General features: G+C 42.2%; 1 protein-coding gene across 1 annotated transcript in view; it reads right to left on the reverse strand.

Moving 5' to 3' along the window:
- The window catches only part of DUSP22 (dual specificity phosphatase 22), a 56,817-nt gene that overhangs the window by 19,755 nt on the left and 13,902 nt on the right, over positions 1-23,160 (reverse strand). The window contains exon 3 of the mRNA XM_066579269.1: positions 19,102-19,184. Within this exon, the coding sequence (XP_066435366.1) occupies positions 19,102-19,184 (83 nt within the window). The remainder of the gene's footprint in view (positions 1-19,101; positions 19,185-23,160) is intronic.

Consider the following 23,160-nt stretch of genomic DNA (forward strand, 5'->3'; position numbering starts at 1 on the left):
TTGATCAGATTTGATGCTTAACATATGCATTATTGCTCCAGGATAGGATTGAAGGAGAAAGAGGTTGTAGGCGTAAAAACAGGAGAACAACCCTACGAAAGAATTAAACTGAATACATCTAAAATAAATCTAGATTATATGTATAGATTATCCACATGCAACACTGTAAAACCATTATGAAGGGTCATGTATACTTGGATGCCATGTTTTATTTAGGCCAAGTCTCATTTTAAAACAAAATCAGATAGTGTCTCAGACACAAATACATTTGGATTAGTTTCATGTTTGAGTATCTAGGATTGGTAACCTTGATAAAACGGGAACACAGCTATCCAACGCCTGAAGCAGAGACACACGGAGCCTAACCTCAGGTGAATATGTGACATATGTGAAACGGGAAATCCTCCATCAGCAGGAATTAAAATCCAATACGGAGTTATGATTAAGAACCAGAATGGTTTGAAACGCGTAGGAGAGCTCTTATTGAGGAGGTATTACTTATTTTTTTATCTTCATGTACAAATAGGAGTTTGGAATTTTAATTCCTGCTTGTGCAGGAGGGAGGACTTCCTGTTTAACATATCTCACATAGTACCCTACTAGAGATGAGTGAGCATACTCACTAAGGGCAATTACTCGAGCGAGCATTGTCCTTAGCGAGTACCTGCCCGCTCGGAAGAAAAGATGCGGGTGCCGGCGGGGGGCAGGGAGCCGCGGAGGAGATCGGGGGGACGGGACGGAGGAGAGATCTCTCTCTCTCCCTCTCCCCCCCCCTCTCTCTCACTCCCGCAACTCACCGCTCACCAGCGCTGGCACCCGAATCTTTTCTTCTGAGCGGGCAGGTACTCCCTAAGGACAATACTCGCTCGAGTAATTGCCCTTAGCGAGTATGCTCGCTCATCTCTATACCCTACACTTCTAAACAATATGGAGACTCTAGAAGCCAAAGTTTTACAGTATTGGAAGGCACAAAGTAAGAGAGAAAACCTCTTACAGTTTGGATTTTGACCATACTGACATATCTTTGTGGATGTTCCCCCCCTTGCCCCCGAACACTACAAGTTGAACAATTGGTTCGCTTCTTACAAGTCAGAAGATGGCCTCTCATACACAGTTTAATAGTGCTCCTTCAAGTGGAGTTTGCCATTCACTGCAAAAGGGGTGTGATACATATCTGGGAATTATTTTTTATAGAACGGGGTGCCATTAGGGAGTCGGGAAGGAATTTTTTCCCCAAAAGGGCTAATTGGTTTCTGCCTCTTGGGGTTTTTTGCCTTCCTCTGGATCAACAAGGAGGTTATACAGGCTGAACCAGATGGACATTGTCTTCGTTCGGCCTTACATACTATGTTACTATGGAATACTGGATCATTGTATGAAGAGAATGTGTGCTTTGGTTCGAGAAAACGTGTTCTTTTTTAACTCAATCTAATCAAAGTGACTTTTCAAGAACAACATTTGATGACCTTGAAACTACCGTACAATCACTTTATATCGAAGTTTATAAATAGGAAACTACCATAAAAACTAAGGCAGCTGTGTCATATGAAACTCGAAAGCTAAATGTCGAAAGAAGAAAAAGTAGCTTATGTGAAACGTGCTGAGCTATAATGAGAGCTTTTGTTTCACATGAAAAACAGGTGTTGTGGCACAAAGAATCTGCTCGACAGCTGTGAGAAGAACACTGGAAGAACTGCCTGCACCAAAGATATATACCATAGTACACAAGTTATCACGCTGCACAGGAAAACTGGCACCACGAACATGCAGAAACAAAAAACAAGAAGAACTTACTGTATGCGCATCTATATCATGTAAAATGGAAGAAATTAACAATCCCCTAACTTGATACATTTTTGCAGTGTACACCAACACCTTGCTACAGATTTCAAACGAAAACCACACAATTTACATAACCAAGAAAAATTTAAATATGGAGTCTCAATTTTAAGAGTTCATATGCCAAAAGAAAAAAAGTAATGCTTTCTATCAAAAATATACCCCATGAGAAAAAAAAAAAATAGTCTTAATCAACACATTATAAAAATGTGTTATTTTGAGTTCTCAGCATAAAGTCTAAATCCAGCTGTCATTCACTGGCACATTCTAATAAAATGACCTACATACAGGTACAATCAATTGTGTATCACACGGATTAATCTGCATAGTTTTATCTTGTTCATAGAAAATTCAAACATTAACCCTTTCCAATCCACTGTCTGATGTCTGAAGACGTTATGATTTAAGGCTGTACAGCTCTGATGTTGGAAGCCGTCCGTCGGGGTTCTCTTACTGTATATTGCCAGCCTCTCTGCTGTCGGAGCCTATCCAATGTGTCACCTGATGCAGTACTGGCTTTAGCCAGCATATAGCGCTGTTGTATAATGGCAGAAAAATGGAAAGCCCTCTAGGAAAACCAGGATACAAATTGGATTGGAAAGGGTTAAAGCGGTGCTCCTATCTCTGCTAAACACGGTCGAGAAGGAAAGCTTCTTGAACGAGGTGGCTGAGCAGATGGAAACAGCCGAGCTACTCTTTCCACAACTCCTGGATTACACAGCCCACATGGCTATACCCCTCCTCCCAGACACCGTGAATTTGGGGTCAGAATAGAAGATAAGTGCAGGATCCTAGTAGCGGGACCCAAACCCATTAGACGTCTCTCATGTATAGGCTATAAGAGAGTCGGAGATGGAAAAATCTCTTTAAAAGAAAATAACTGGAATGTAAAATCTAAGACGTTGAAAGAAATTGAGATCCACAAGGTCCGTCAATCAAGCAACTCTGGTGAAAGTAGAGAATCTTAACATCTTCACTATAGAAACAAAAATCTGAAGCACGCTGATGAAAAGATGCCTTTGTCATACCTGTAAATTAGATTTATATCAATGTCACATTGGGCTGTCAGAATTTGATGACTATACAGAGATGGGAGTTGCTGCTAATCTGTCACCGATCACTTTTGCAGGAAGTTTTTTTCCTGTGCCGATGGATACGCAGAGCTCCCCTCTTACACTACCATACACAAAAGATCATAGTCAGCCAATTTTGAACATTTCTGACGACCATCGTTCTACAATCTTACATGGACAACTGTTTGTGATGGCAGTCAGCTGACTGAAATTAGATAAGTATAGCATGATTGGCTGATCATTAACAAACTGGGACAAGAGCATTGCCCTTGGTGTTTGTTGATTTTTTGTTTTTCTTAATTATGCTTAAATCGGCGTATTTAGCCCAGTATGTTGGGATTGTTCATACACAACATTATGATTGGCCAGAATACTACCAATCAATCATCTACCAGATCATATGTGTTCAGTTCTTCAACTACTGCAGATATACACTACAGCTATAATACATCCAAAACTGCATATGCTCTGCACAGTTAGGATGTACTGTATATAGCCATCCATAGCAAATGCTGTATATGGCGCTGGCTCAGAAGCCGAACTTGCTCCATACACAGCGGGTATCAGATATCTTTGACATCGACGCCCACCCACAACAGCCACGATTGGAGAGAACTTTGATTGCAGCACTGACCCACAGAAGACAACATGTCATTTTTACTGCACTAGGAATCCATTAAAAGAACACCCCAACCAAAAAAGAAAAATTGTGCAATTACGTGTTTTTTTCCCCATTTCACCCCACTTGACAACTTAAAAAAAGTCTTCTGATACATTATATGGTATATTAAATAGTACCATTGAAAAATACGACTTGTCCCTTATGCAGATGTATCACTTGAAAAAAATTAACAAAAATTTTTTTTATTTGAAAGTGGGAATACCAAAACTGCAGAATGTGACCTGGATGCAGGCACATCAATGACCCTTGGTTATGAAGGGGTTAAAGAATAGAGTTTCAAAAATCAATGAATTATGGGCAAAAAGGTACTCCAATGCTGCTGTTACACAAGCACCAGTAGCTATTGCTAGTGCTCAGTTTCCCAACACTTGCCAAGCCTCATCTGCACTTGTGCAATAGCGCTAACTGCAAGCCTGTACATGCCCTTGCAAGTTCAGCCCGGCAACTGTCAAGAAAATGTGAGCGCCAGTGGCTGCCACTTGTGCTCATGTAACAGCAGCCTTCAAAAAGAGGTTCTGCAGAAAGTGATTGCTTATTATAAACAATGTTCTATAGAATTTATGGGTAGGGGGTACATGAGAAGCCCCCTTGAAGTTTATAAAAGCTGTATTTATGTACTCAGTGTGCGGCCAACATGCTTTTGCATGGTCAAAGATCTCCTTGGTAACTTCTAATATTCTTATACTACACACTAGCGGTCCTCTATCCAATGTAAAAATGCTAGAGATGATAACTATTCAATGCCTTCACAGGAGATAGAATTTCTTTTTTTTAGAATTCTGTTCTTTTCCTACAAGAAAATGTATATTTTTCATATATAGAGATTTGAAGATACTGTAGTATTAGAGTGCAGCACAATAGTAAGTGTCATAAACCATGTTTATATGTTCTGTTACAATGCATAATCCGTGAAGAATTCATAAAGATTAGAGATGGGCGAGCATACTCGCTAAGGGCAATTACTAGAGCGAGCATTGTCCTTAGCGAGTACCTGCCCGCTAGAGAGAAAAGGTTCGGGTGCCGGCGGCGGCGGGCGGGGAGCGGTGGGGAGGAACGGAGGGAAGATCTCTCCCTCCCTCTTTCCCCCCCCCGCAACTCTCCTCTCACCCGCGCCGGCACCTGAATCTTTTCTTCGGAGCGGGCAGGTACTCGCTAAGGCCAATGCTCGCTCTAGTAATTGCCCTTAGCGAGTATGCTCACTCATCTCTAATAAAGATATACATTATAAATATTTAATAGAGCAAAATGCCGCACTACCTGACATGACAGAGTCAAAATGACTAAAGGCAAAGCATAAGACCTATTATGTTGATAGATTGTCCTCCAAATGTTACAGCACATTTTAGGAAGAGCGACCTTTGAGAATGCATAGAGAGAAATTAGGATGGACTTCAACAGGAAGCAAAATCAGGTTATAATAACCCTTTCCAATCAACTGTCTGACGACTGAAGACATTCGGATCGAGAGCTGTACAGCTCTGATGTTAGAAGATGTCCGGCAGGGTATTCTTACTGTAGATTACTGGCCGCTCTGTGGTCGGGGGCCTCTCCAGCATGTCCGATACCACATTACTGGCTGTAGTCAGCAGATGGCGCCATTGTATAATGGCAGAAAGAGAAAGCCCTCTAGGAAACCCAAAATTAGATTGCAAAGGGTTAAAGGCAAGATAGCAGATACCTGATAAAGCAAACTAATGTAATGGTACCCAAAGAGACAGAAAGGCAAGAGTAAACTAGAGTCATTACTACATCGATGTTAGAAATGGATACCAAGCAATCCGACAGGCAGGACAACCCTTTGGTGTTAACCAAGCTTCATATAGAGGGCATACACATATTTCATGTATCAATATGTAAGGCAGCCGGCTAACAATTACAAACAGAACTACAAATATAAGTGAAGGGCATTTAACCCTTTCAAATCCACTGACATCTAAAAGACATTCTGATTGAAGGCGTCCGATGTCGGAAGACATCCAGCAGGGTATTCTTAAAGTATATTACTGGCCGTTCTGTTGTCAGAGGCCTCTCCAGCATGTCCAATACCGCAGTACTTGCTCTAGTCAGCAGGAGGTGCCATTGTATAATGGCAGAAAGAGAAAACCCCCTAGGAAAACCCTGAATCCAAAATTGAATTGCAAAGGGTTAAACAGTTGAAAATCTTAAAATAAATAACCCATTTAAATGTATTAATACCTTATATTCCCCAGTACAGGTCTGATGCTCCGCAATGTAACAACAGTTCTAATTTTATTATGTTATTACTTCAGTATGTGTTACATTTATTTACTTCTAAACTAACCTAAGCAACAAGATGCATTACAGGGAGGAATCCCATGAACTAGTGGCTACCCATACCTAGTCTAGCGTCACCCAATTTTTCGTGTTTACAGCAAGTTGCATCAGAGCTGAAAACACCTGATGTTAGTAACAAATGAAAGCAATACATTTCACTGCTTCCATTAGTCTTCCCCATCCTCAAGGTTTTGAAGATTTGGTTGTAGACATTTAACTCTCGCTTGTTTCAAGTCTTGACAATCTGGAAATCCTAGAGCTTGTTCTGTGTTTCAGGCTCTCACTGTATCGGTTTAACTGATTTTTTTTTGGTTTCAGGAGAGGCAATAATTTCATCTAGTTTTGGTGGTTAGGAATTGGATTGATCAGCACCTTTCATATACTGCACTTACGTGTGTCTATTCTAAGTAAATGAAGTCTAAGAGGTCATATAATTGCCTCGCATACTGTTCTATTTCTACCAAGGACGGTACAGTAGGTCTGTGTGCATATGTGCAGATATATAACCCTATGGAAAACTAAAAAAAATATCTTCTGTATATACCCAGTTTCCCTGAAAATAAGACATACCCTGAAAACAAGACATAGCATGATTTTTCAGGCTTTTTGAGGATGCTTGAAATATAAGCCCCACTCCAAAATTAAGCCGTGCTAACAGTTAATTAAAAAAGTCAATTTAAATAGTGTCCAGGCAGCTATACATGTAAAAAAGTTAAACCTTTTTGACCAAAAATTAATATAAGTCACTGTCTTATTTTCGGGGAAACACGATAGAAGTCTTAGCGCAGCGAGAGTTTGTTGTGGCTTTTATATATACATTTTCACTAGAATAAAGCTTTACTTCATGGTCTAAATTTTTTGTGGTACACTGTATTGAGGTAAGGAAGACCCCCGCAGAATACAGGCAACAGTCTGACTTGAGCAATGCACAATATGATAGAACACACAAATGTATATGGGACTTTAGCTGTATTTTGATTGTGTACATCTGCCAAATGACGTGTAGACAAATTAAAAAGGTTGGCCCAGAAAGGATATTTTTTAACCTATTGACCCATATCTATCACTAGAATAAGGTCTTCTTCCCACTTTTTCCCTCACTGTATGCCTGCAATGAGGCGCAAGTTTGCATAGAGTGGTGGTCATGCATGAGCCCATTCAAGGTCTGTGAGGCTGGCGGAAACAGCTGGGTGCAGCGTCAATGATCACCTATAAACACTGCTACACTGTTAAGAGTTTGTAATAAAGTCATTTTTCAGTAAGACTGATTTATTTTGCAGATTGTCCATTAGGCCAATAGATACTATATACTAACCTCAGATGGCTTCCGGACAGGGTCGTCCTTTTCAGGGTGGGTGCTCTGGAAACTAACTTTTACTTTCCTTATTACACCCTATATAAGGGGGCATTGGCAAGGCTAAATGCATGATCTGGTTAGCTGCAATTTAATATAATACCCACAGAGGGATAGCATGCCTTATATTACAGTCAAAAGAATAACACCAATGACACTACTAGATGTAGGTTTTCTCAAGTGATTTAAAACCCTACATGTTTCATTTTTCAATTTCAACGACTCATCAGGGAACTTGGTAACCATGTATCCTGGCAATACAATAGTAAGGCATTTCTGATCATAATTATATAGGTTAGCTATCCCAAATTCAAAAGGAAAGACAAAATAAGGTATTTACTCCAAAGTCAAATAACTGATACATATAATGGATACATCAAACAAAGATGAGTCAACAAGAGGAACACTAGTCTATTTAGAACAATTCTTAATCATCACAAAACATCTCATGTCCCTCATGATGAAGGTGCTGGTTCTATATGTAAGATCACCTCCAGACATGCTGTTCTGCTCCCAATCTGTGTCATAAAGAAGGATCTGTAAGACTTTTTTCTTGTACCCTGGATTGTCTGCGAGATATTTAAAGGGGTTGTCCCGCGCCGAAACGGGTGTTTTTTTTTTTTTCAATAGCCCCCCCGTTCGGCGCGACACAAACCCGATGCAGGGGTTTAAAAAAAAACAAAAACGCATAGTACTTACCCGAATCCCCGCGCTCCGGTGACTTCTTACTTACCTTGCGAAGATGGCCGCCAGGATCTTCACCCACGGTGGACCGCAGGTCTTCTCCCATGGTGCACCGTGGGCTCTGTGCGTTCCATTGCCGATTCCAGCCTCCTGATTGGCTGGAATCGGCACATGTGACGGGGCGGAGCTACGAGGAGCAGCTCTCCAGCACGAGCGGCCCCATTCAGAAGGGAGAAGACCGGACTGCGCAAGCGCGTCTAATCGGGAGATTAGACGCTGAAATTAGACGGCACCATGGAGACGGGGACGCTAGCAACGGAACAGGTAAGTGAATAACTTCTGTATGGCTCATAATTAATGCACGATGTACATTACAAAGTGCATTAATATGGCCATACAGAAGTGTATACCCCAACTTGCTTTCGCGGGACAACCCCTTTAATCTACAAAGAGATGTAAAAATGAAGAGGAACCAATGTAACACTGGGATATATCCCTCCTACTGAACTAGCTGGCTGTGACTTCCTCATAGAAGAGTCTTAAAAAGGGCTTTTCTAAAACTAGCTGTATTGGCAATATGGTGCTGTGAAAAGGAATATTTGCTCCCTTCAAGATTGTTTCCTCAAAGGGCAAGTTCTGATATTTACACGAAATGTCACATTAAAAAACAGAACGTGAATATACGGAGTAGTTATATTTTTGTGATTGGGTTATGCAGCAATATCAAAACCATTGTTTCATTCAGATTGTTAAGATATGGTAGTATAATTATACACAAATTATATGTCACAACCCAATGCACTGAACCCCCTGTCAGAGCATTGAGTCCAGCATGGAGTGGGCGCTGTGAAGGGGAGAAGCTGTCCACAGCATAGAACAGCTTCTCCCTCACAGCGCCTGTGCAGTGCAGCATAGGAAAGGAACAGAGCAGTGGCGGGACAGATTAGAGGCACAGGGCTTTTGAAAGTAATGTATATATAATAGAGACAATTCTTAATAAACTGTTATATAGGAACTGAACAGTTGTATCTGCAGCTCTTCTATAGAGAACAGTGCAGAGACAGCTGGAGCGTCCTCTTCCGCAATACAGTAGGTGAAGATACATTTCTTAGCCATGTCTACACTTAACTGCATAGAAGAACGGTTTTGTAAGAAAAAAAAATGCACAGAATGGACTAATAAAACCTACTGCAAAAATGCTTAGAATCATCTATTCTGTATATATTAAAAAAGTGTAGCCGTTCTTTAAAAAATCTGACATATCTTTCAAAAGTATTTGCATTAAAAGGGGTTCTCCCACTTCTATTGTTTTTCTGCAGGAAGCAGATAGCGCCGTACAGCGCCGTACATCGTACAGCGCCGTACATCGTACAGCGGCCTCAGTTGGTACTGCAGGTTGTTTCCTACTAATGTGAGTGGGACTCAGCCTGCAGTACCAACCCAGTCCACTGCACAATGTACTGTAAAGAGTCATCTGCTTGGTGCAGAAAAACAGACAGAACTGGGTCAAATCCCGTCAGAACACAAAAAGATATAGAACAAACATTTCATCTCAGAATGTGCAATATGTGAACACAGAACAAGCAGATTTATGCACTGGTACATAAAAAGAGAAGAATGCTTTTGCAATAAGCGCAGTAATGTTATACTAGAGTATTTGTACAACAGATTAGAAACAAATACATTTGAAAATTACTGTATTTTTCCGTGTATAAGACGCCCCCGTGTAGAAGACACACACCCTACTTTCCCACCCAAAATTAAGAAAGAAAAATTTTAAACATAAAACAGTACATAGTACTGTTCTAGGTTTAAATCCCACTGCAGGTCCCAGTCATACTAACCTGACTGTCTTCTCCATGCTGCCCGACAGGTCTCTGTAGCTCTTCACAGCACCCCCACTGTCTCGTAAGAGGTTGCCGTTTACAGGTTGCTGTGGGGACCAAGTGCAGGAGACAGAAGACCGGCCGGGCAGTGCTGAGAGGAGACGGCTGGTGAGTAGACGGTGTTGTATGTATGTATGTGCTCTGTATGTATGTGTGTGTGTGTATGTATGTGCGTGTGTGAGGGTGCATGCATACTCACCTAGCCGCACCGCTGCCCTGCTTCTTAGTGCTGCTGCCTTGCTTCCTGCTCCGGTAGTGTGACGGAGCCTTAAGGGCTCCCGCACACCCGTGAGCCTTACCTTGCAGCCGACATTCATGTCGGTTTTCGTCGAATCGTTTCCAACGAAAAAAAACTAAACGTATAAGGCACGGTGCGATTTTTGAGCAAAATATTTGTCAAAAAAAACGCCGCGTTTTATACGCAGAAAAATATGGTATATCATTTCTTAAAAGGGAATGTAGTTTATCCTACTGCTCTATGCGAAGCGGAATCTGAGGAAATGTAACTCCTTACTTCCAAAGGCTCCTTACAGAACATAATATTGTATGGACCAGTCAGATATTAAACATTTATAACCTTATTATTTCGTTATTTCTCTAGCATGTAACACGTCCTTTTAAAACATTACTTAGCAAAAACCTGTTTTCACAAAGGATTTCCAGGAAAATAGGCTACAATACATCTAACTCTAGAGTTAACCCGAAAGTTTAATTTGTTTTGCTATATGCAAATAACTATTTGCCATCTGGCAAGTTCTTTCAGATTTGTCAACCCTCATTTGACTTTTTTACCGGCATCAGGGGACCAAAATAACCCATTTTCTAGGACATTTTAATTTCGGTGTACATATGTTGTCAATGTGAAATCTGTCAGTGGTTGCACAAGGGAACACTGAGAGTCTGGAGGATGTCCATCATGCTGTAAGAACGATGCATCTGCCTGCCACAGCTAACATGACTCATGACAATGCTAAGCAGAAGCCATGACTGGCACGGTGTAGTGAAGTGTAATAAAAGTATAGATCACAGGGCAGCGATTAGCAACCAGCAGTCAGTCGGTGTCAAAATGAAAAAAACAAAAAAAAACACTTTTTATTTTTCTTTTTTTTTTTTTTTTTTTTTTTTTTTTATTGGAACCATGCTACTAGTCTCCTTTTTCCCAAAATAATAGAAATTAAATTACTATTTCTAAAATAATCATGTTCTAACAGATCCAACTAGCCAGACAATTCATGGAGTTTCATATGGCTGTTGGTTATTAGAGCTCATTGTGGCTAATGGATACACGGTTCTTTATTTTTGACACTTTAAAAAAAAAAAAAAAAAAGGGCCTCATTTATCTAAAACGGTTTAAAAAAGAAAAAAAAAAGAAAAAAAAGAAGGACAAAAAAAAAAAACCTGTCATTGTTGATCATAGCAACCAATCAGAGCACATTTTTTATTTGTTAGCGGTCCAGCCATACAGATTATTGTAGGTGGATGTAATGTGTAAAAGGGCTAACAGATAGGAAGTTGGATTTTAACATCACACCCAATCCTTTGTATCCCCATGAAGGTGGGCGTAACAGAGGTCTGGCTGTTGCCCTAGGCAATGTGCCACGTCTGTCAATGCCACCAAATATAAAACTCATGCATGGAACTGTAATACAGTCCATGTGCATAGTAGTCACTTTTTTCCCCGCCTCTCTTGAGATTAAACCAGGTTATTTACTTGGGATAGCTGTAGGATATGAAATTCGATAAAGTTTAAGAAGCCATAAAGTTGCCTTCTTGGGAACTCCTCTATAAACCAGAGCAGATAGCTTACCGAGACTAGATATCACTCTGGAAGACCTGCTGTACCACATATTACATGATTTACCACTGATTTTAATAGGCAGCATGTAGTAATAAATAACCCCTGCAATCAGCATGGACATGTCTATAACTCATCACTGAGGGATCAGCAGCCAGACCCCATGTGCTTAAGTAGAGCTGTCACAAGAAAAGGGGTAGTTCTAGTTAGAAAGCCTCTTATGGATCTGTTCTCATGTTACGGATTTTGGTGCAGATCTGTAGCAGATTTCACTCCTTCAACTTTAATTAAATTGAATGGTTGATATCTGCTGCAGATATGCACAAAAGTCGGAGACAGAATCTGCAGGAAATCAACAAATCTTTAACCCCTTAAGGACACGGCCTATTTTGGGCTTAAGGACACAACGATTTTTGGCGGATTTTCTTCTCCATTTTTCAAAAGTCATAACTTTTTTATTTTTCCGTCGACGCAGCCGTATAAGGGCTTGTTTTTTGCGTGGCGAACTGTAGTTTTTAAATCGGTGCCATTTTTGGGTACATAGACTATATTGTAAAACTTTTAGTTTTTTATGATACCAGGGAGAGAAAATGCATCAATTCTGCCGTAGATTTTTGGTTTGTTTTTTTTTACAGCGTTAATCATGCAGCATAAATGACACAATCCATTTTTTCTGCAGGTCGGTACGGTTACAACGATACCAAAATTCTTACATTTTTTTAGGTTTTTCCACTTTTCTGCAATAAAAACCCTTTTTTTTGGACATTTTTTTTTCTAAATCGCTGCATTCAAAGTCCTGTAACTTTTTCATTTTTTTATGTACGGAGCTCTATGAGGGAAGGAGCTCTATTTTTTGCGAGACAAGCTGTTTTTATTGGTACCATTTTGGGGTACATATGGCTTTTTTCATCACTTTTATTGCGTTTTTAGCGAGGCAAAATGCTAAAAAATTAGCACTCTGCCTCAGTTTTTTAGCGTTTAACGCTTTTTTCTGTGCACAGTCAAAAGCATGTGCAACTTATTGTACGCGTCGTTACGGACGGGACAATACCAAATATGTGGGATTTAATTTTTTTTTTTACCTATTTTATGCTAATATGAGAAAAAGCATTTAAAAAAAAGGTTTTTTTAAATTTTTCTTTATTCTTTTTTTTTTTTTTAAACACAATGTGAGTCCCTTTGAGGGACTTGCAGCACAGCACTCATGATCGCTGAGATAAGGCATGGCAGGGCTACTGCCCTGCCATATCGCTTATACAGCGATCATAGGCTATGGCACTACAGGATGCCAGTGTCTGGGATTATATAGCGAGAGCCCGGTGACGTCACAGCGCGCTCCCTCTGTGAACACTTCCCATGCCGCGATCTACATAGATTGCGGCAGGGAAAGGGTTAACAGCAGGGGGGGGGGGGGGGAGAAGAGAACCACAAGCATCTCCGATGCACCCCCGCTGTTGCAGCGGGAGGCCGGCTGTGACTGACAGCCGGCTCCCGCTGCGGGATAGCGCACGATCATAAGTGATCTCGCGCTATCCCCAGGATATAAGTTTACGCCCTGTTGCAGGAAGTACCCCACCCTAAGGGGTTAAAAGGGATTGTCTAGCTTCGAACTACTGATGGCTTATCCTTGGGATGGGTCGTCAACAGTTGATTAGCGGATGTCCGCTACTACTCAGGATCCCCACCAACCAGCTGTTCACCAGGCCACTGTTACTGTATATAGTGTGGGATACAGACAGCTTTCTACACTTTGCAATGACCCACGTTGGTAAATTGTACTTCTTGTGAATAACTATTCCCCAATTAAGAAAAAAAAAAAAAAAACTATGCAAATTAAATCTATTGCTTTATTGAAATTACTGACTTAGTAATGTAGTGCAAGAACTGAAGGGACCAAGTACAGTTGCTAGAGAAAAACTACGATTTTATTGAAATCTTTGAAAGGTTCCCGTAAAAGGGTGGAATGTGCTTCGAACATTTAGAAAAGAAATTCTCTGTAAAACGTGTGACTCCCCAGCCAATCAGGAGGCTGGAATTGGCACATGTGACGGGGGGGGGGGGGGGGGGGGGGCTACGCGATGACGCGCACAAGGGGGCGGAGCCAAAACGCAGTTGCTGCCGAGCTGAGCCGAAGGGAGAAGAACCATCTGCGCAAGCGCGTCTAAAAAAGCAAGACGACCCCGAAATTAGACGGAGCCATGGAGACGGGGACGCCAGCAACGGAGCAGGTAAGTGAATAACGTCTGTATGGCTCATATTTAATGCACGATGTACATTACAAAGTGCATTAATATGGCCATACGGAAGTGTATAACCCCACTTGATTTCGTGAGACAACCCCTTTAAAGCAATCTTCTTAGCAATAGATCACATGTATTTTCTCTGAACACAATTCCAATAACTTACCTAATGTACCATGACAGCGGCTCTACCAGAGCACACTTTATAAAGTATTATTAACTAAGGTCTAGGAACAGTTTAATTGCCCAATATCACAGAATGGCATTATCTGATGTACTTTGGTAACGGATACTGTATACAGATTTCTTGGCCCATTGACTAACCAGACATAATATTCTCCTTACATTAGAACTTCATCAAATTTGCATTCTTTTTGGATGACAGCCAAGAAACAACTCATATTACAACAATGTTTTTGCATTACGGAGATCAAAGATGCAAATGATCTTCCTGAAGACACAGTGTGTAAGCAATGATCAGAGATGGAATACCAAGTAATACGGATATGATTTATTGAGACTTCACATGGAAAAGCAAAAGGTTTCCCTCTAATTCCAGAAGAAAACGTCATGGACTCTATAAATATTACATCCTACCTTCAATACAGCAAACAAGCATATTAGCAACATATTTCACACAATTGCACGCAGTCTACAGCTTTTAAGCTGGCCATAAATATTAGACGAGTTCTTCTTTAGCACTTTAGCAACTAAGGCATCCATCTTAAAGGGACACGATCACTTCGGAACAGCACCATAGACTAAGGCTTGCCGATCCCGCACTCTGAAGATCGCAGAAAGTCTGACTGTTTTCAGACCACTGTGCGCACACACACTCATAGACCTCTGGGAAAGAATACCTGTTTTCTAGAACCTAGACCTTCAAACAAACAGTGTCTAGTATTGACCTTGGCTCTTTATCTTCGATATTCAAGTAACTGGTCAGTATCTCTCCCGTGGAATAGAGATATTCCCAATATATCAGCATCCTCCGATGAGGAATCCAAGGAAAACAGATTCCTTTCCTTCCAAGGAGCTTCGTTCTCACTTGAAGAAAAAGTGGAAGTAGCAGTATTTGGGCCCTTGGGGCTTATAAAGGAATTTTTAACCTGATCCCTAACAAGCTGTTTAATTCTCTCTTCCAGAGAGGTGAACTCCTCCATCATCACATTATCTACCCAAGAATGGCATAATGATTTGGCATGTGGAAGAGGTAACTTATTTTTGCGAATTGCATATTCCTTTAATAGGAGGCTTTTTAAAAGAAGATTTTTAGAATATTGAAAGTAAAGGATAAGAAAAGTGGTAAAAAAAACCCCCAAAAAACTGAAAAAATTCCCTACTATAAAATGGACCATCATCCCCAAGATCATACATATACTGGTCTGGGAGGTCCTTTATACGGATGTCCTACTCCTTCACCTGCTTCAGACATCCTGCCAAGGTTTAGAGAGCGAGGGAAAGAGGAGCAAAGAGTTTCAGCCTAAACAGGCTGAGGACTGGCTGGTGCCGGTTCAAGGCAGACTGAAGGTCACCTCTGGCCACTCCTCCCATGTAGAATGTTGACTGTTGCCTCCTGAAATTACAACACACTCACATTTATGTAGCACATATACTGGTGAAAGGTTTGCCTCCCACTTCCCAACTGGAATGGCAGCAGCAAAACGCAATGTTCTCTCATTTAAGGGATTTCCAGTTCAGCTACAGAACCCACTCCAATGACAGAGACAGGAGGACAGCTAGGCACGTAAACCACCACCAGACTTCCAGAACAGACTCATGCACCTGGGCAACCCCCAATCTTAGGTGAGAGCTTCTTGGGGACCCACAATCCAACAAAAGGTGTCCTGGTTCTTCTTTTTCCAGGACTCACAGAAGTTCCAGCATAATCCTATCCGTTAGACAGGAAACTTAAAACTGTATGGAGGGGTCTGTCCATCCTTTTTTTATCTTCTCAGGTTTTTGGTACAGTGGTGGAAGGTCATCTCCAGAGGTGCTGTCATGGTTAAGGGGGTAAATGTTTTATTCCCTTCATTTTCTGAAAATGCCGAGTCTAAATTAGGTTTATTTTTTTTATTGTTTCTAGGGGGGAAAAAAATTGGAAAAGAGGGGATTTGAACTTTAATTTGTTTTTTATAATTTTCTAGACAAAAAAAAAAAAGTATTTTTTTTCTAAGTCCTCAAGTGGGGCTTGAACCTCCAATCGCTTACTTCTACAATACACTGCAGTGCTTATGTATTGCAGTGTACTGTTCCTTGGCCTGGCTGTCATCCAATTATATCCTGCCAAAGTCAGGGTGCAATAGCTATACTATGATGGCAGGGCCGGAAGATTAAACTAGGCCTTCAACTGCCATGGCAACCAACTATACTGCACCATGCAATCATTTATCAGGGAGCGGTAAGCCAAGGGACAGAGGCAGCACCCTTCTTCTGCCTAACCAGTTAGATGCTGTGGTTAACATTGACTGCAGCTTCTAAAGATTGGACGCCTGGAATCAGAACAAGCTCAGACCTGTGAGGTGTGCAGCTGTATTATATAGCTGTTGGATTACTTAGGTTTGCAATTTGCCGCAGTAGTCTATGATGTCGTGTTCACAGACTGACTGCAGGATATGGAGAGAAAAAAAAAAAAAAAAGGATCTGGCAGGTAGAATGGGAAAAAAAAAATCGTTCACCCTCCCCATTTTTTTAAATTAAAATGAAGCACTTTTGCAAATGTTTTTTTGTATAGAGCTCATATGTGGAACTATGATCTTTCAGGCCTCCAACTTTTGCTGGCTGAGTCTCGATGACATACTGCAGCCTTTTTGCAGCATCCCCAAGCATGGGAATGCAGCTGTCCATGCAGCCTATGCCACTCTCCACCTACAGCTGGACTCGACCACTTTCTCTCCTTTCTAACTCCGTCACAATAACTTAAAATATTGCTGTCCGATGCCTATATGCACCCCACCTACAAGTCTATGTCACTCTTGATGCGCTAGCTGTGTCACCAGGGGAGGCACAATTCGATTCTCCTTATTGGTCTCCTAATCTTGTAGACCGGTGACACACTGGTCATGTTAGTGCCAATATCATTGGTGAGAGCGGATCCTCTCTGGTGTACCATTTGTCTACCAAGTTGGAGGGGGCAGGGCTTCAGTCTAGCACTCCGTGCACCTGTCAGAGTGGCTTAGTCGCTAGTCTTTAGTGGAAGAGGGAATAAGCTCTTCCACCACCTTACACCCTCAAAGTTTGTAAACCCCTGCCAGCAGGAATATTAGTATTTGCCACTCAGAAAGCTCATGTTTTTTGTTCTTGCTTGTTTTTAGTCAGTCCCGAATTTGTATATAAAGCCATCTGTATTTCACATATTTTAACATTTTTTATAGCATTGAATATTTTGAAAACGTTGATAAAAGAAAAGTTAAAATGACTGTGTGTGTGTGTGTGTGTGTGTGTGTAAGCCCTCACTGACTGACTGGCCACTAATTCTCTAACTTCCCGGTGTCGTACAAACATGAAATTTGGCATGAGCATTCTTTAGGTCCTAAATAGAAAAAGTAAAGCGGTCACAACTCAATTATTATATGCTAAGAGCAAAAGTAAGTTCACCCCCATATAATGTAACTTCCCGGTGTCGTACAAGCGTGAAATTCGGTGCAAGCATTCTTTAGGTACTAGATGAGGAGAATGGGAGGGGTGGCACATTCTGCAGAGGGACATCGGTACATGAAGTCTAAGGAGAATGTAACGCTCCTCTAGGTGTATGCCATCAGACCACACCGGTACCGATCTGATAACCTTGTTGCCTGGTGCCAAATTGGTAGATATGGAATCCCGTGAGGAGAAGATTTGCTAGCAATTATCTATCCATAGCATGAAATCACTCCATGTTATGTCAAGACACTTCTCCATGAGAACTCAATGAATTCTGCTTGATTATCAACATTACCAACTCTTCTAAAGAAAGAAGAAGGCGGATTCAAGAGTTACTTGGTACAAAGATTAGTGTTACATAGGTTAGTGTTACATAGGTGACAAAGCTTATTGATCATAAGGCTTATTGACATCTACCAAATAGTCTCAAAGCTCTTAAGGCCCGTCTCAGACATAGAAATTACTTAAGTCAGGATATTGCTGTTGCATTACACAATATTTCTGCTCTAGTTGTGTGTCTTCTCTGTTAACATGGCTAAGTCTTATTTAACTTTTCTGTTGATCAACTATCTTAAAATCCTAGTTCCTGGCACTACAAAGCATAGGTTTTAGTCTTCTATTTAAGGGTCAATAGTCCAATACAAGGTAAGAAACATACACTTATTGCATTCTGAAACTTAACACTTTATATTCCATGACAATACATATTTTATTCCTCGGTTCCTCTAAAGTAACTATGACGTCATAAAATTCTCCGTGCGAGCAACATGTAAACACCTGCAACAAATTAACTCGGGCGAAGTCAGGTATATCAGCTAGTTTCTATAGATTATTCAAAAATACTAATTTTAAAGAGTCATATGTTGTATATTTTACTGGAAACAAAATTTTATTTCCCCCTCGTTCTGAGTTTATAAAAAGTGAACATTAAGTTTGGAAAGAAGGTGGGACTGAGAATGCTTTGTCCTGGCAGGGAGTTATGGACACCCACCCCTGTGCTTTGATCACAGTTGACGCCAAGCAATATAAAGCCCCACCTCTTCCAACAGAACAGTTGACACAAGAAGAAAGCCAAAGTGACAGACCCCACCCCCACCCCCGTTTCTCTGCCACAAGTCTGTTTGTTTCAAGAACTTGCAAAGGTGCTCCAGAGCTTCTGTACTGTACAAAATAAAGTATTGCTTGATTTTCTCTCAGCGAAACTCTGAGCAGAAGTCATTACATTTTCATATTATAATTAGAGATGAGCAAGCACGCTCAATTAAGGCAGTTACTCGAGCATGCATCGCTCTTCTCGAGTAACTGTTTACTGGTTGATGCAGATTCGGGGGGAGGGGGGGGGGGGGGTAGCGAGGGAGAGAGTGAGAGAGATCTCCCTCTCTGTCTCCCCCCCGCTACCCCCAGCCGCCCCCCAAATCTGCTCGGACCAGTAAGCAGTTACTCGAGAAGAGCGATGCTCGCTCGAGTAACTGCCTTAACCGAGCGTGCTCGCTCTTCTTTAATTATAATGCATGATTAAAATAAGAATACATCGTAGAAATGGGACTGCAGAAAAAGTAATGTAATAAATCATACCTAGAAGGTTGATAAAAAGAGATGCCGTTCGCTTACCTCTAGCATAGGCCTGGCACTGTCATGTATGGACAAAATGTGAGTTATGTTATTTTTCTGCAGCTGTTCAATATCTCGAGCATCTAAAAGGATGGACAGATAGAAAAGGTCATTTTTAATGTCATGAAAAAACAAAATTCTTGAATTCTGAATCATTGCTCCAGGCCTAAATCTCAAGCAGGAAATGCTAAAATTAGGACTCTGATTAAAAGAAAATAACCTATTTAGCCAAACGAAGTTTTGCCAGAAAGGGTTATCTACAATTAAATAAATGAGATTGCATTAATTATACAGAAAACTGAGGAGTTCATTTACAGGCAAATTGTGATTGGCATTCCGATATTAGAAGACGCTTGAAGAAAAGAAAAAAAATTATATTATATATACATACACACACATCTATGTGCCACATGACGTCATCTAAGACCTCTGGGGGTCATACACATCGCATTTTTTTTTTTTTTTATTTCACACTTTTTCACTGTAGCTGAGGAATCCATAGGAGCCCCATTTAGAGGGGAAAACATTCCCCTTTAGTGACATTAGTCACTAATAGAGCTTATCAGGCTCTAAAAGGACCCTGCAGCACTGCTATGCCAGAGGGCAGCCACCGGGTCACATAGCAGTATGAACACTTCTGCTTTCGCAATTTAGTACATAGCGCTCATTGAGTGCTACGAAGCCTGGAAAGGAGAAAGCAGAAGCGGTTTAAGACCAGCCGAGGACCCGGCCTGCTCCTGCTTGATTGCAGAAGCAGAGGCTTTAATAACAAGCTAGAGATGCAAACTTTTAATACAGGGTGGGGCACAAGCTCTGCATTGTATATTTGCAGGTAACTAGGCAGGATGGTGTTGAAGTTGGAGCTGTGCATCCTGGGTAATGGTGATCCCAATGAACACACCCTGGGAAGAATTCTCTGTTGCTATGTATCCCATTTTGTATCTGTTTATTACAATACAAATTGTTTACATGTTAACATACGGTGAGTTTAACTCCACCCTATATGGAGACATTTTCCACCATCATCTTCATGTTGGCTTCTTTAGCAGCTGCTAATTTTAACTGTGTATGATTGAGGTTACAATGTACTTTGTAAATAATTCTACCACAAAAGAAAAACCATTGCTTCACGCTTGCAAGCATTATAGCTTATATTACATTCTGTAAGGATAAAATACTTTAAAGGCCTAGCCCACAGCGGTGACTGGCTTCGCAAGCGGAATTCTGCAGCGGAGTCCGTCACAGCACCCCCCCCCCCCCAAAGACCCCATACTCACCTCCGGATCTGCTGCCCGATGTCCCGCATCCCGTGCCGGCGCGCATGTGCAGTACAGCGCATGACGCGCCCATAGCGTCGCAAGACACGCTGGACGCATCATATGACGTGGGCGGGGAAGCGTTTTCATGATATCTTCCACTGTGCTACATGGGAAGATAGCGTGACGGACGGCTTCCATTGACTGCAATGGAAGCCATCCGCGCGTACGCCTGCGGCAAATAGAACATGCCGCGGGTGATTTCACAGTGGAATTCCGCACCGTGAGCATTGCGCTATTAGGTTCAATATACGCGGCGGAAATCCGCCCGTGAGAATTAGGCCTAAAAGGAGCAGAAAACACTTTTCAAACTGATCACAGTGAATCCATCGAAGAAATAGACTGATTTAAAAATAAATGTTGCATTATTTGCAGCAATTTGGAGTTAGGCTGTGCTACACGAATGCATGCGTATTTGTGTGCACATGAGCGCAGCGTTTCTGCAAAGCAGACAATACTTTTTTGCGCATGCATCAGCCCATTTTACTGTCCTTTTGCTGCACGGTAAACAAACAAAAAACAAAACAAAAAAAACCGCACTGACTGAAAAGGCTAATTAATCTAACGAGTTCCAAATGTGCCTTTTTTTTTTTTGCACAATTACACAGTGTTACACACATCTCCTAGCCTATTTTGTACGTATCGACTTCTATGGGAACTTTGGGTGCGCAAATGCTCAGGAAAATAGAGCATGCTCCATTTTTTTCCTGCGCGACCGAAATGCGCAGGTAAAATATGCACCTGTGAACACACCTATTGAAATCAACTAGTTCTATTCTCTGTGTTTTGCATGTGCAAAATGCGCCTGTGTGACATTGGCCAAATAATGAATGCACACGGGCAGATTTGAAATGCAGACTCCGGAGTGGGTGACTGTCTCCGGATTCCGCAGCAAATACCGCCCATAGCATACAACGCAAAAGTGATGCTACATGCACACGAGCGGAAACCAATCGGCTTCTTCTTAAGTAGCTCTGACATAACCTAGGTTTTGGATCATTGTCTTGTTGTAAGATGAACCTCTGAACAACTAGACGCACACCGAGCGAATCAAAATGCTGTAGTGGTCCTTTAGTCCAGTGTGCCAGTCCCCATGTGGAAGTTGCCAACTCTAGATGCAGCAAAAGAGCCCCAGACCATCACGCTTCCTCCTCCATGTTTGACAGTTGGTGTCACACAATCAAAAACCATCCTTTAGCCTATTTGATGGCGTACAAAAACCCTGCGTGATGTACCAAAGATGGCACATTTTGATTCATCAGTCCACTCTTCATTAGTCCAAGGGAGGTGCTGCTTGGCCCCAGCAGGTTTTTTTATTTTGCACTCTTAGTAGGGGCTTTCTTCACAGCTGAAATGGAAACTGGTTTATTTTTTTTCTGGATTATGCTGCGTTTGAAGATTTTGTGCTGCGAGGCGCTGATCAAGCAAACTGTTGACTCTCAAAAACTTATCAATGCAGTGTTCTGGCAGACCAAAGGTCACAACAAAAATAATAATTAAAGGAGATGTCTCGAGGAAGCAGTTAATTTTTTTTTTTGCCCAGTCCCCCCCATTAAACACACATTACTAAGCCCCCCTGTAAATGACATTTCTAGCTGGTTCGTACTTACCGTTCCAGCGTTTCAGCAAGTTATAAAAGTTTCCTCAAGATGGCCGCCGGCTCTTTCCCCGTCGCTCGCTGCAGCCCGACATGCGCGCTCCCGAGACGCCGCCAGCTGTGTCTCCATGGCAACCGGACGCATCGCAGCCGCCGACCAGACGCCCCGCAGCCGCCGACCAGACAGCAGGTAACCGGCGCTAGCCCCCGGCTCCCCAGCGCTAGCTCCCCCGGCGCAGCGACAGCCCCCCCCATCGCAGCGACAGCCCCCCCGGCCTAGCGCTAGCTCCCCCGGCCTAGCGACAGCCCCCCCCGGCCTAGCGACAGCCCCCCCCGGCCTAGCGCTAGCTCCCCCGGCCTAGCGCTAGCTCCCCCCGGCCTAGCGACAGCCCCCCCGGCCTAGCGCTAGCCCCCCCGGCGCAGCGGCAGCCCCCCCCGACCCATCACTTACCTGGGAGGCTTCTCGGGGCTGCTGGGCTGGGCTGGTCTTCTCCGCTGGGCAGCTCCAGTTTCTGCACCTTCCTCTAACAGAGGATGGTGCAGAATGGCCGCTTCAGCGCGCTCCCGAGCAGTGACAGCTCGTCTGCGCATGCGCAGAAGAGCTGTAGCGGGGAGCACACTGAAGCGGCTCGTGCTGAATGGAGAAGACCGGACTGCGCAAGCGCGTCTAAAAAAGCAAGCTGCCAGCGAATTTAGACGGAACCATGGAGACGAGGACGCTAGCAACGGAGCAGGTAAGTGGAATAACTTCTGTATGGCTCATATTTAATGCACAATGTACATTACAAAGTGCATTAATATGGCCATACGGAAGTGTATAGACCCACTTGGTTTCGCGAGACCACCCCTTTAACTTTATTTGTATAGCCCCAACATATTCCGCAGCGCTTACATAGACGGGGGATACAGAAAGACAAAAGTACAAACATTACAGAACCACGGTTACATAGTAATCAATTGATGGAAACAATAGGGGTGCGGGTCCTGCTCCAACGAGCTTACATACTACAAGTAATGGGGTGAGACAGAAGGTAAAGGGCTGGAGATGTGCGTGGTATGGAGAGGTGGAGAGTGAGGGGTGATATACACATAGACAATGGTCAGACATTTAGCCGTGTGATGGCAGAAACAGTATGACTGCAGGAG

The sequence above is a fragment of the Eleutherodactylus coqui genome, chromosome 9 (genome assembly GCF_035609145.1).
Source record: "Eleutherodactylus coqui strain aEleCoq1 chromosome 9, aEleCoq1.hap1, whole genome shotgun sequence".
NCBI classification, from domain to species: domain Eukaryota; kingdom Metazoa; phylum Chordata; class Amphibia; order Anura; family Eleutherodactylidae; genus Eleutherodactylus; species Eleutherodactylus coqui.